This window comes from Erithacus rubecula, assembly GCF_903797595.1.
Source record: "Erithacus rubecula genome assembly, chromosome: 2".
Classification (NCBI taxonomy): domain Eukaryota; kingdom Metazoa; phylum Chordata; class Aves; order Passeriformes; family Muscicapidae; genus Erithacus; species Erithacus rubecula.
The window spans coordinates 46,704,412-46,718,639 of NC_136685.1; the positions used below are offsets into that span (position 1 = coordinate 46,704,412).

The following is a 14,228-nucleotide window of genomic DNA, read 5'->3' on the forward strand; positions in this document are numbered from 1 at the left end:
AGTCAGCACATCTGGGCTGGGCTCAGTGTCATTCATTATGAGCAGCATCCCAGCCACTGCTTTAGTTGCCCCTCCTGATGGTCACCCACACATTCAGAGTCACTGTAGCTCCAATGCCACCAGGAGAGCTGCTGGGAGGAAGTTTAGAGTTTACATAGTATCCAGCACTCGCCAAAGAACTGCTCTAAAGATTGTGGGCAGCTGAAAGCCATCTACACAGCCAGAGCTACTGAAATCTGGGGGGAATTATGCTCTGGAGAAGAGGACATCAAACACTTGGTGGCCTTCATGGCCATCATTCTCCCTGCAGATTTTCTGCATTGTATGGGAGTAGCTTCAGAACGCATAATTTAGCATTATTAACAATGGGTGACATAAGCCCTAAAAAGGTTAAATAATGTTTACATCCAGAGCAGTCTCCTGCCTAACAAACAGCACTTTCCTATTTGATTTCTCTGTGAACAGCACTTTATTTGGAGACATTTGCTCTCTCTATTGCTCCCAGAGATGGAAAATGTGCCTGTGGGATGTTAGTGTTTTTAGAAGTGGTTGAAAAATGGTTTCAAGACCTTTCCAAAGTAAGCAAGCAGAGTGTGTTCTGGCCCAAAAAGAAGAGCTGGTCCCTTTGGCCTCACACAGCCTGACCTATGGGCCATGGCTCTGGGAGCACCAGGATAAGACTTTGCTAGGACTCTGGAAGGTGATTCCTGTTCTGTGTTCTGGGGATGAAAATCTGTTTCAGGCTCAGTCCCCGTGAGTGGCAAGAGGAATAGTTAAGATTGCTGGAATACTTACTGCCCTGGGCAGGAGAATGTGCACAAATGTTCCTTTAGCATAATAAACTCCTATGTTAAGTTTTTTCACATCCTCTGTGTAGGGTAGCACAATCCCTTTATGTTCTTCCTAGGTATGCTCACTTGCTTCTTGCAGACAAGGCGTATAAAAGCATGTAACACATCTCAGTATAATGTCTCTTTTTTGCTGCCAAGTCAAGCTTGCAAGCCTGTTACATCCTCTCTGCCCCATCATGGACTGTGCTTTGCACAGAAGACCTGGGTAGCTGGAGAATTAGATGGAGCATGTAGGGCTCTTTTAAAATTCTGCCATATGTGATGTCTTTACTCAGAGATACCTTGGCAGAGACCCTCACACAGACACTGTTCATCAAGATATTCTCCTCATTTTCCTGCAGGATTAATCCCTTACCATACACATCTTTCAATCTAATCTAATCTAATTTCCAAGCAGGCTGAGATCTACAGTGGAAACACCTTACAGATGTGTGTATTGCTGTTGCCCAAGGTCAAACACAAGCTCATGGAGAGATATAAGGAAATTAAGTAAGCAAACTCAATTTTAAATATCAATATGGCTTTAATCATTCCCTTTCATATAGCTTCAAGGCATGCTACACTCAACACTTTTGAAAACAATAAATACAAGTACCACATTCCAGCCAAATTAACTTTTCTAACCAGCTGGTTGCTGACAGTTGCACAATGTAAGTTTTGCTTCTCTCTTTCAGGGGAAGACTTCTTGCTGCATTGGCAGTCAAATTGCAGATATTTTAACCTTATCATGCATAATCTCATATGCAGAACATTATTTCCAACAACTGAAGTATAAACAGCATTCAACATATACATATGTACACATAACCCTTCATTCCTACAATCAGCAACAGAACATATGTATTTTCACAAATCTGTATTGCACTCTTGCCTTTCAAATGACTTTAAAATACCTTAATAGATACACAACATCAAGGATTTTAGTATTATTTTACAGTAACAGTAAGGCACAGAACTTAAAATAGCAAAGTTTCTATGTTCTGGGCTTTATGAATATGGAAAAGCATTTCCCTGTTTCTGTATTGACAATGTAGCTCTGCTGTTTAAGCTCTGTCTGAAAAAGTTCTGTGGTACCATTACCCTGACAGAAAAATTCCTCCTTCTCTGAATGTGCTCTTTTCCTGTCACAGAGAAGGCACAGCACAGCTGTTCTCATGGAGCTGCAGTGCAGAGACTCATTCAGTGCAGATCATGTCAGGTCATCCTTGGGCTATTTCTATGTATTGTAATGATGCATTGTCATGTTCTTATTAACAATCACATTTTTAAAAATATATATCCACCCCCTTAAATTTTCCAGGATGCACTCATGCTGATACTGGTCATTACATTATTTATGCTAATGAGAGGAATCAATTAGTGGTTTTAAGTTTTGTCATTACACATTGACCTTACAGTTTCAAATTAAAGGACACCTGGGGGTCTTTCTTCTCATGCATCAGAAGAGGTACATGAGGTGAAAGTGTGTTTCTTCTGGTATGGGGAAAAAAGGCAGATGAACATTTGTGTAACTACAGAGCTCCAGAAGAATTCTCTAATTTCTTTATAGATCTGTCTCTAGTTCATTACCATGCTGGTAAACACATGGAACCTTAAATGTTACTACAGCACTCATCTGGAATTACGTGTGCAGTTTTGGGGAGAAAAAAAATGGGATTCACTGATACCAGAAGAAAAGAGTTACTTTTGGAATTTCAGAAGAATAGAGAGCCTATTTTAAAAGTGGAGACTAAAGGACTGGACTTGTTTATCTTGGCAAACAAAGCCTGGGACAAGGTTCTCTTTGATCTGTAAAATGGGGCCAGATGAGAAGAAGAGCTCCTTAAACAACTGAGTATCAAAGAGGCAAAAGAAGTGGGAAAACTCATGTGGTCACACTTACATGACTGTAAGAAATAATAATTTTGTGATGCTTCTGCCTCACTCGAAGAAGGGAGATGGCAGAATAGGTTCCCCAGGTCTGTGTGGGCTGGATGGGGAAGGAAGGGAGCTGCTGAAGGGGTCTGCACATCAGGGAGCTTGCAGGAGCAAGGGATGGACTCAGTGAGTCAGGAAAGCCTTTCAGATCTGGCAATGGATAACTGCCTAAGTACAGGAAAAGGTGTTTCAGATGGCCTGCCCTCCTTGGGAACACCAAAAGGAAAGAGATCTGAAAGAGAAATGGCTCCCTAAAATTGCTTTTTAACTTCCAATACTTTAACACTGGCCAGTCATATGCTGGAGACTCTTTTCCTGACCATAGTCCTTGCAACATTTTTAGGAAGAACTTTGCCTTTTATTAGTGGCTGCCCAGGCACTTGGAAATGGCAGTTTCCATTCACAGAGTCATTCTCTGTTTTACATGAGTCCGTGACAGTAGCTCGGAAGCTGGAAGACTTTGAATCTAAAGAAACCTGACTGACAGCAACGCTGCCTGCACTCTTGGAGGAATAAGTGTAAACCATTTTGAGAAAGGCAGATTTTGTGTTTGTTTCTTGCTTGTAAATGATGATATAGCATTTTGGAAGAAAAGTGCAACAGAGGATTCCATAATTAGATATTAAAACAACAATGATTTCCACTGCTGGCAAATATTTGCCAAATGTAGTTGCATAGACAGGGATAAATACTATCCATGCTATAAAGTAAATTAGCATGCCAAAAGTGATGAATTTAGCTTCATTGTAATTCTCTGGCAACTTCCTACCTTTAAAGGCAAATATGAAGCAAATAAATGCTAGGGCAGCGATGTAGCCCAACATAATCCCAAAAGCCACAATAGACCCCTCATTGCATTCCAGAATTATTGCTCTTGGGATTGAGAAATTTTGACTTACAAAAGGTGTCCTAAATATTAGCCAGAAGGTGCAAATGATAACTTGAATTCCAGTGCAGGTGACCACAGTGGGAACAGGTTTATACATGCATTTCAGGAAATTTTGAAGCTTGGGATCAAAGCTGAAAGCTAGTAAAATTTTTAGTGACTTTATTAAAATACATGAAATGCAGAGTGTAAAACTTATGCCAAAGAGTGCTTGCCTAGTTTTACATTTGAATTCAGTGGGTACATCTATGAAGAAGATAGTGCTTAAAAAAATTAAGAAGTGGCTGAAAAGAATAATATAGCAGACAGTCAGACCACCAGATGCCTTTACAACTGGTGTGTCCAAGTTTTTGGTAAATATTACACAAATGGACAAAACCAGCACAACTCCAAAAGCAGAGAGGAGGAGGAGGAAGATAGCAAACCAGTCAGTCCAGGCAAGGAAATAGATTGTCTTTCTGTAGCACGTGGAGCTGTTGGTGGGAGCCCAGTAGGTTTTGTTGTTACATCGGTAGCAGTAATCCATATCTGGAAGCAGAAAAAAAGGAAGATATCTTGGAACCCGAAGACAATAAACTGCAAAGTGGATTGTAGGGGCTTGAGCTACAGGAGCAACGTGGGAAAAGATGCTAAAGGGAAAAGGGGGTCTGAGTGCTCCTGACTCCGGCTGTGGCTGTCCAGGGGGAGGAGCTGCAGGGCAGCGCTGGCTGCGGTGGCACAGAGAGCCAAGGACAAACGCCTGGAGCTCCAGTGGCACAGAGAGCCAAGGACAAGCGCCTGGAGCTCCAGTGGCACAGAGAGCCAAGGATGAACGCCTGGAGCTCCAGTGGCACAGAGAGCCAAGGACAAGCACCTGGAGCTCCCTGCCCGATGGGAGCAAGCCTTGCTGCAGCCAGAGGCAAGGAGGGAAAATGACCAGGGCTCTACAACTGTCTTGCTCATCGCTGACCAGTGAAATGTGGCCGGGACAGAGCTCTGGATGGGCAAACTTTAATTGAAACCTGAACAATGGCTCTAGAGTAATCAATTCTCTTGCAAAAATTTGAACTATTTTTCTTTCATTTGTCAATTTTAACAAGAAAACACCCTAATATTCTCTTTACAGATAGCTTTTAAAATAAAATGTCAAGAACAAACATTGCTTTAGATTATGATTTGAAGGGTGTTTTTGCTTTGCAACTCCTGTTCTCTGATGTGGAGAAATTTCACAATTACTTGAATTTTAAGATAAAATTTAATTTTCTTCTACTCTTAGGATTAATATTAAAGTATTAAAAGCTACTTTAATTTTCTTAATTCCATCTCCCTTCTCCATATTTAATTTTCCCCTTTAAAAGATTTTACTTAAACCAGTGGTAAGGTATGCATTAGATTTGATACTAAAAAATATTGCTGTACAGTTATATCAAATTACACAGCACTCTGTGGTAAGGCACAAAATGTGCTGCTAGGCAAAATACATCACCCTTGAACTTCATAGATTCATAGACTTGTAGAATAGTTTAGATTGGAAGGCATTTTCAAAGACCATCTAGTCCCAATTCCTGCTATGGACAGGGACATCTTTCACTAGACCAGGTTGCTCAGAGCTCCATGCAGCCTGGCCTTGAACACTTCTAAGAATGAGGCAACCACAACAACCTCTCTGGACAGCCTATTCCAGTGCCTCACCACCCTCAAACTCAACAAATTGCTCCATACTGGATTGAATGTTCTACGAAAAGACAGGGAGGAAAGTCTCTATTTAATGAGAGTAAATCTCACTGATAAATCAGAATTTCCATCCTAGCAAAGGGCAATGTTAGTCAGCTGGACAACCAAAGTTCTTTAAACTTGGCCTTTTAAGAAGCACAGGAAACTGATCACAAACAAATATTTAAATCCCATTCCAAAATATAACCCAAGTTTCTCAAGGCATATTATATCTAAGCAAAACAATTGCATTGACATATAAATAAACCTTTATTTGGATACAAATTTTTTACCTGTTTTGTTGCTGTAATGGTTTTCTGGGCAGTAAATACACTCATAGCAGCATGTGTGTGGACTTTCTGTAACCTTTTTCACCTGGCCTGGCCTGCAGTGCTGGGAGCATGTTGACTGAACCTTCTGCAGTGTGCAGAGGGAAAAGAAAAAGAGATCATCATCTCAGGTACAGCTAATTGCAAGGGAACGTTAATATAAACTTCCAGAATTTTTGCAATTTGTAGGTTTTTTTTTTTTTGGTATCATATATTTTAAGGAAATATGAAAATGATGTTGGAAAATAGATATTGCAGGGTCCATTCTTGCATTTTCTCCACACAGTCAATGAGTAATAGAACGGGGCATTATTTAACTGATAATTTTATTTTTGGGCTAAATTTTTGGGCCAAATGTTAATCCCTGGATTTGTAACTTAAAGATCTAGACCAAAGTCTTTCAATAACTTTGAACCTTAGACTGCAGAGGATCATCTTCACAGAATGCACAGAAGCATCTGATGGGGAATTTGAGCGAACTGCTTCACGAATATATCCTGATACTCTGCTCAGCTGCTCAGAGCTCAGGAGGGAGGTCTGAGGGACCTTGGCCTGAGGGACACACTTTGGAAGGTGCTCTGTACTGTAGGTCTGACTCCCTGACCCTTGCCAGCCTATCCCTGAATCATGAAGCTCTGCTCATGGGTGTGGGATCAGGGCCTTCTCTTGGGCTCTCACTTCAGCTCCTCTTTCCAAAGACAATTTTTTATCAAACAGTCTGTCCTGAGGCACACTGCAAAATCCTCTCCTTCCAATATGGTTTTTACAGGGAGGGGGAGACATTTCCTCACACCACAAAGAGAGACAAGGTTTGAGGTTTCCTTCTGTCCTCAGCTAAGTTCACACAAGGACACCAGAATTCAGGCCACCTAGTGAGCAGCTTCTCCCTGCCCCATTAGTGGGGAATGCCTTGCAGCACAGAGCTGTGCCATGAACCCAGACATCCACAATGCACAGAGGACAGACTGTCCAGCTGGAACTGGCCAGGACCACCCACTGCTCCTGTCTACACCAGTGCTGGGGCTCCAGGTGGCACCACCTACTCATGTTGCTGACACCAGCTGTAATGGAGCAAATAAAAATAAAACTTTTTTCTTTTCTCTTTTTTTTTTTTTTTTTTTTTTTTTTTTAATTAACAATAAAGGCAACATATCTGAATCTTCATGTTAAAAAAAAAAAAAAAAAGAAGAGGTGTTACATAAGTGAGGGTTTTTTTTATACACTCCTCTTTTTTTAATTTTGAAATCCCTTTGTAAGATTCTGGAATAGAATCCTAAGGACAGCTATAATCTTCTAGAGGCATTCTGGAAAAATAAATAAATTTTGCATCACTGTGCCTGCTCACAGGCTAACATGCATCTCAGGGTGCATAAAAAGGGCTGAATAGACTCAGAAATGATTCTTTGCTCTAAGAGGAGAACATTAAACCACTCAAAAGATTTCCAGCTGATGCATGCTTCAGTTGCATGTGCTGCGGGAGGAAAAAATTATCTGAAACGAATTTCACACTTTATGTCAACAAATTAAAAGTTACCTTTAAAGCCAGAAAATCTTTTTTTTTCTCTTCATCCTCAAAGATAAAGCCGCCTTTCTCTGCATCGTATTCTGCCACTGTGGTGATTTCCATGTGGCCATCAATTTCTTTCCAAAGCAGGACATCATAACTGATGTTCATATCTCCATTGGAGTCAAACTTGACTTCCTTATCATCATCAATGATTACAACTTTTTTAAGTTCTTCAAGGAGCTGCACATAAGTGAAAGGAATGATAATGTATACCAGTATCATGTCAGTGTGACAAAATGAGTAGTTTAACATACATATGATAATATCAAGTTAAAGAAAATGCTTTTAGAGCTAAAAGAAATATTAAAATTCAGATTAATTTTGTTTACAGAATTACGTTATACAGACAACCCCACTGGCCTTAAAAATCTATTACTAAAATAATAAAAATTTCATAAAATCATAATCACATTTTTTTCCAAGCCTTGAAAATTTTGGTGTGATGTTTGGAGAGGAAATATTTTTGCTTGCTATAACTAAGAATCTTTTGGCACTCCCCTTCTTGTAAATAACAATGGGATGTGCTCCTGTTGTTACTTTACTGTCAGCAGAGTCAATCTGGGCAGCATTTGCTTCTAGAGTAAACTCCCCTAGCATGTCTGGAAGTATCTAGCACTGTTCCCAGCTGTGACTCTGACTGAAATTGTGTGTGGCAAGGTGAGACTCAGAACTGTTAATAGTCAATGAGCAATATATGCCAATTTGCTCAGATGGGGAGATCAGTGACACAATGGCAATAAACAGCAAGGCCATATTTGATAGGTCACAGGAAATACCAAACCAAGGATGCTTTGTTAAGGCAACTGTCCAACTTCATATTACAATCCATTCTGTTCAACAGGGGAAACTTCTGTCTCCCTCACCACAGACAGATCAAACAAGGTCTGTGTGAATCCAGAAAAGGACAGGTTAAGGCACAGATAGATAATAGAAGTACTCCCAATAGTTGCTATGGTTCTTAATTGAAGTAAAATCTTCATTATTTTCAGGTCTAGTGATTTTTGGCAATAGTAATTAACTGTCAAGAAAAAAATTCAGTGTTTGGTGAAAAGCTGAGTTCAGCTGCATTTGAAAAGCATGTTTTTACATGGGTCCATTTGTGATATTCATAGCATTTAACAAATGTGCTGGCAGGTATACTACCCAATAGGCTTTGTCAAATAATGTAACACATCTGGTGTGTATAATATGCCATTTTTTCATGTATAATGTAGTTTTTTTGAGCACCTATATAATTTATGAAGAACTGGGGCATTTCTAAGCAATTGATTGGTGTATTTTACTTGGATGATACATCGTTACATGGAACTGAATAGGATTTTTTTAATTGTATATACTCAGACTAGTAATTTAATACTTCTCCACTTTTTCAATTTGTCTAACAGTATGAGAACACCAGAGGTTTTTTAATATATCTTGAGCTTCAGACAGAAGACAGAATTTAGCAGCATTTTGGTGCAACTGGTTGTTATTTTTGCAAAGTCTATAACGACAATCACTCTATTGTTTCCCTGTATATGGAGATGTATGATATGGATTATTTGGATCCCAGATTTTCCTGTACATATATATCTCCCTTCCTAGAGGGTTGAATTTTCATGTAGAAGAAGCATGTTATGAAAATATTGCAGGGGAAATATTTATCTTTTTCAGTTCTCTTCATGAGTGCTTAACTTAAAAGAAGTTTTAATTTGGATGGTTTCGGATTTAGTTCAGTTACGATATAAATGCAGCTCCATAAACCTGCATTCCTACAAAGTAGTCCTGAATTTGTCTCATTAGAGTTTACTAATTCATGTAAGAGTCTGATTGTTACTGGGTTATTGGCTGGTTGGGTTTTTTTCAAATCCCATATCTTGGTTTGACCTGCCATGACCTAGGATAAGAGGTCAGAGCAAATCAGAATAGCAAATCAGAGTGCTTCAGAGGTTGTTTGACTTTTGTCAATGAACATTTGTTAAATCCTCTGAGTAAAAGTGTGTAAAAGTGAATAGTCCTGAGCAGGTTCTTGGGTAAAAGGTCAGGTCAGGTTTGCTTGTCTGATTTTTCCTCTTCTTTTCCCACCCAGTAGTGTGATAACGAGTACCTCACCTATCTTAAAGATTATGTCTTCATATATAAGGCAAGAGAGGTTATAATGTATTGCATTTTCAGTTTCAAGTAGAGACTCATTTTAGAGGCAAACACTTGAATTAAGACAAAGCACACAATGGTGAGAGAAAGAGAGAGAAGGAAATGAAACTCTTTGGTGATTGCTCCTATCCTGCAGCATCCCCATCTCTCAAGAGCACTCATGATGTGTATCACAGTGGTTTGCAGCATTGTGACCAACCACTAGTAGTTGAATAGCTGATAAAAAGTAATTTAGTAAAAGGACCAGGCTTTTATCTCCAGGAATATGGGAGCAAAAATGTGATGAAAGTTTGGCAGAGAGAATAAGACCTGAAAGAATTATCATCATACCTCCCAGGGAGTGAAGGCAGATGGATCCTTGCAGTCTCTGTCTTTGCACTGCCCTTTAATGGCATGAGCTATAGCATAGACTGCAAGTGTGGTACTACGGATAAATCCTGGCTCAACGTTAGCATTCAAAAAATCATCTCTCCAGATCTGAGGTTTACTCCCATCATTTTCCAATAGATTATCCTGGGACTGGCTTGCAATGCACTTTTGAAAATCATGATATTCCAGGTGTGCACAGACTGACGCAAGTATAATATATTCACGCAAAAACTTGTTGTTTTCAGTGGGCTTTTCATGTAGGTTTCTCAGAAACTCTTGGAATGAGGAGATGTCTCCACTTTTAAATCCAAATCCCACAACTGTTCCCAGCTGTCTGATGTTGGGAATTGTACTGATCTTGACTGCACCTGACCAGTTATCACTTGCAATCCAGATTTTATTAACATTCCTCTCAATCGCCTTCTTGAATAGTTTGAGCACATGAAACTGTCTCATAAAGACAACAATAACATTTACTCTTGTTTCCTTGACAATCTTCTCAATTGCATGATCAACTTTGGTGTGAAAGGTGCTGTCAGAGAGATAGGCTGGCAGCATCTCTTTAAAAGCTATGCAAACGTTGTTTGCCATGGCCTGGACCCCAAAGCTCTCCAGAGCGAGCCGCCCATTGTCATCATCAGTGGCTATTACTCCGATCCAGTTCCACCCAGATTCACAGATCAAGCGAGTCATTGCCCTTGTCTGGTGAAAATCACTGGGAATAGTCCTGAAGAAAGAAGGAAACCTGATTTTGTCACTGAGGATTTCAGCTGATGATGCAGGACTGACCTAGGAAGAGTGAACAATTCAGTTATGGATGTGGTCTCCTCCAAAGGATGCCAGGAGTTCCAAAGCTGCCATGACTGCTCTTTCTGCCCACCTGACCCGGGCTCCCTCCTCCTCCTGAGAGTGAGCATCAACAAATTGCAGCCAAAGGGGGCAGGTTCTCTCTCCCTGCTCTTAGGATGCAGACTTGTGCCCAGTACCAGTTACACTTTTTTTTTTTTCACTAACTTCCACATAATTCAGTGATGGCCAAGAACAAAATAATTCAAAATGGATATGACAGTAATGATGGTATAAGTATTTTGGGTTAGATATCATCAACATGCTCTTTGAGTCTCTATACAAATTGCTAGTACTCTTATATTTTTGTATTTTCCTATCACTGAGTGTGTTAATATGGTTCACATATATATATATATATATATATGTATATATTTCTCACCAATATTTAATTACTATATTTCAAAAGGATCATTACATCTATTGGAAGAACCTCACAGACAAACAAACAGTAACCAATAATACAAAATGCTAAAATTCTTTGACACGAAAAGATTCATTATCTTTTTCTTGTGAATGTAGCTAGAAAAACATTAAAAGAACATTTCTATTTCAATCTCTCCAGTTTCAATCCTTTCTTATTTTTTTCTGGAACTTTTTCACCTCTATATATTGCTTGAAAGATGCTAAAAAATAAATGTAAGCTTTCCAAAACAAGAGTCATCTGTCTGGAGGGAATACCAAAATCTTACGGTGCCAGAACACTGCAGATGCTATTGATAAGAAAAATCTATTGGGTCCCATTTTCCATCTATCCCCTACTGCAGATTTTTTCAGTCACTTGCCTTTTGATTATGTACAAGTGGAGCATTTTAGTTTTTATACTTACTACAGTTCCTGTGGTGGCGGTGGAGATCAGAATTACTTCCTACCATTGCAGAGGAGAAGATTCAGTTAGAAGTTATCTTTAGTTCAGATTTTATGTCGTTTCCACTTATTTGGTTGATTTATAACTACTGCTAAAACCAAAGTGCAAGGCAGGATGGTGTGCAAGTGGTTCTGCTTCTTCCTTGTTAGTCCTGGCCTTGACCCCAGTTCTTTTAGAAAGGTGACAGTAGGAAGGTAAGCATGGGCCTAAGCACAAATGTGGGACTGTACCAGTCCTAGAGAGGTCAGAAATAGATAAGGATGTTTTAGGAAGGATTAGCGTGGATCTAAACTGTTGTATTCCTTCACTTTTACAACTGGTTGAAGAGTACCACAAGTAAGCCTTTGTTTTAGAGCAATCTTCCACATTTCCCTACCATGGTTTTAACTGACTTCAATATTTAATTTCTCTTGGGCTGGAGAGAATTCCTGAATTCCTGCTCAGATTTGATCTAGTTACTTTTTTTTTTTTTTTAACTTGAGATTGAGTATTGTCATATTCACCACCAGGCAAACTAGACATGGCAGCTGTCACTTTGCTATCTGAACAAAGTCATGAGTGTCATCCAAGGTACACAGGAGTAACCAGGACTGACTAAAGGCACTGCCAGGCTGACACGAGTCCTGCATGACTCTGAAAAAACACTTGGATATATGTGCTTCATGTATATAAATTATTCCTTTACTGCCTTTGTTTGGGCAAGTGAATCAAAGCCTCCACTTGGAGCTGGAGCCCACCCTTCCTGATGCCCTTGGCATAAACAAAATCCTGCCCTGTAGTAAATACGTGGCTTTTGCAATTCCTGTGGTCAGAGCCTTTATTCTTAGCATTGTAAATCTCAATCTCTGTCTAAAGTAAAATATTTGAGGCAATTATTATACCTGTGGGATTAACTGCAAAGCCAACAGCCTTGACACTGCCATGGACACCTCTGAGTAGGTGGCTCCAGTGACTGCCTTGACTCTCGGGATGTAGTCTGAGTAGTTGCACTTGAGTTCCACAGCATCCTCAGAAGAATTGACTTTTGGCAGAAATCTCAGAGCAGACGCCATGGCTTTTGTAACTTCAGCACACGTGTCGTAGATTTCATAGCCCAGAGTAACTCCAGATAACAGCGTTGAGTTGTTGATGGTTTCAATAGCGTGTATCATTGCAAGAGTCTGAAGAAAAACTTGAATTTCAAAGCTGCCAGAGAAACATAGGGGGTATTTTTTAAAAAGAAAGTCTGTTTTGAGCATATCCCTTAGAATTTTACATTCGCTGAGGAGAACTGATGGGTAGTAAGTTTTGTGTGATTTCCTCGGGTTTAGCGTACAAAAGATTAAAACCAATACATTTTTTTTCTCATTTAATGAGAGACTAAGAAAAATAAACACAAAGCTTAAAATATACCTGAAAAAAAGTGTTTTTCTGGAACAGAAAAAGGTAGTAAAAATTTAATTTTCATGATAGATGAAAATTTGCAAGTGATATCTTCAGGAAGCATCTGTCAGAGTCAGTGAAGATATTCCAGTTGACTACACCTGCCCAGTAAGTTTTTTAAAAAAGTATTTATTTTCACCAAGAGAATGAAGCAAATAAAATGAAGAACTAAATATTTCAGAATAGAATAAAATATTTCAGAGGTCAAGGTCTCTAGTGGTTGGATTGGTGTCTCTAAAATACTCTTTAAACCTGATGAAGTTAGTCCAGATATTTCCTCTCATCTCCAGTGGATGTTGTAAAAGGTGATTAATCAGAACTGAGCTAGCACAAAATGTCTATAATATAACCAATCCTCCTCCCAGGCAAGCTTCTCTAAAGATTACAAATCTTGTGAACTAAATTAAATTTCAGATGGACTTGGGGTAATTTATGTTTCCATAGAAAAATAATGGAAGACAGACAAAATTATCAACTTAATCAACATTTTGACATAAATCCAGATGGATACAAGCATGCCTAGTTGATTATTAGATTCAGATGTGGGATTAAGTTGTAAAATCCAAATAAAATTTCTGGATTTGAACCTGTATTTCAATTTTTAAAAATGCATGTTTGGAATTCCTGATCTTAGGAAATGTTTATTATGTACTTAAGATAAAATTCTTCACCAGGTTTCCTTTTTATACATTCCAGAAAAATGGATGTTTCAAGCACAGTAGGATTTGAAGCCAACAGAATAAATATTCTTATGCACAGAATACATGCATGGCAATGTATTTATAGATACTCTATTCCAGTATTACTCACCCAGCACAATTCTGAATTACTGGCTTGATGGGATCTCCGTCTGGATGCAGCATTTCATTGTGAACTGCAAACAAGCCTCCAATAATGATGTCCCCCGGAGAACTGGCACCCACAAAGTCATCAGCATTCTGGCAGGAAAGAGCGATGTCCGTGCTGATCACAAAGCAGGGGATCAAAAAGATAACAAATGCCATGTGTCTGTTTTGCTTGCTCACTCCCAGCTTTGAGTCAATCAAGCTGCAGCGCCAACAAGGGCTCCTGTGTCATCTGTAAAGAGCAGCAAAGGACAAAGCCTGCACTCAAAAGTTGGTCACACCTCATAAGGTGCTTGTATTTGCCTCACTGGACAAGGCAGGTATTTTATTGAAGGTACTAAAGCAGTGTTGTCACATAAAATGTGAGGGTGCAGGGGTGTGAGAGGGGAGAGGGAGGGAGAAACATAAATGAGTTTAAAAGGAAATGCTGGACGTTAAATCTCTTATGCTGTGTTCAAAGTTTCTGATACCTTATCTGAAACACATGGCAAATATTTTGGTAT

At 39.3% G+C, this 14,228-nt stretch overlaps 1 protein-coding gene across 1 annotated transcript; it reads right to left on the reverse strand.

Annotated features, from left to right (window-relative positions):
• Nucleotides 1–1,457: 1,457 nt before the first annotated feature.
• Nucleotides 1,458–13,884, reverse strand: GPRC6A (G protein-coupled receptor class C group 6 member A; the record flags this gene model as incomplete). Its single annotated transcript, XM_079299026.1, has 6 exons — nt 1,458–4,182; nt 5,640–5,763; nt 7,210–7,422; nt 9,706–10,533; nt 12,340–12,643; nt 13,691–13,884. 6 exons carry the CDS (start codon nt 13,882–13,884, stop codon nt 3,062–3,064), a joined length of 2,784 nt encoding a protein of 927 aa, XP_079155152.1. The 3' UTR covers nt 1,458–3,061.
• Nucleotides 13,885–14,228: the final 344 nt, after the last annotated feature.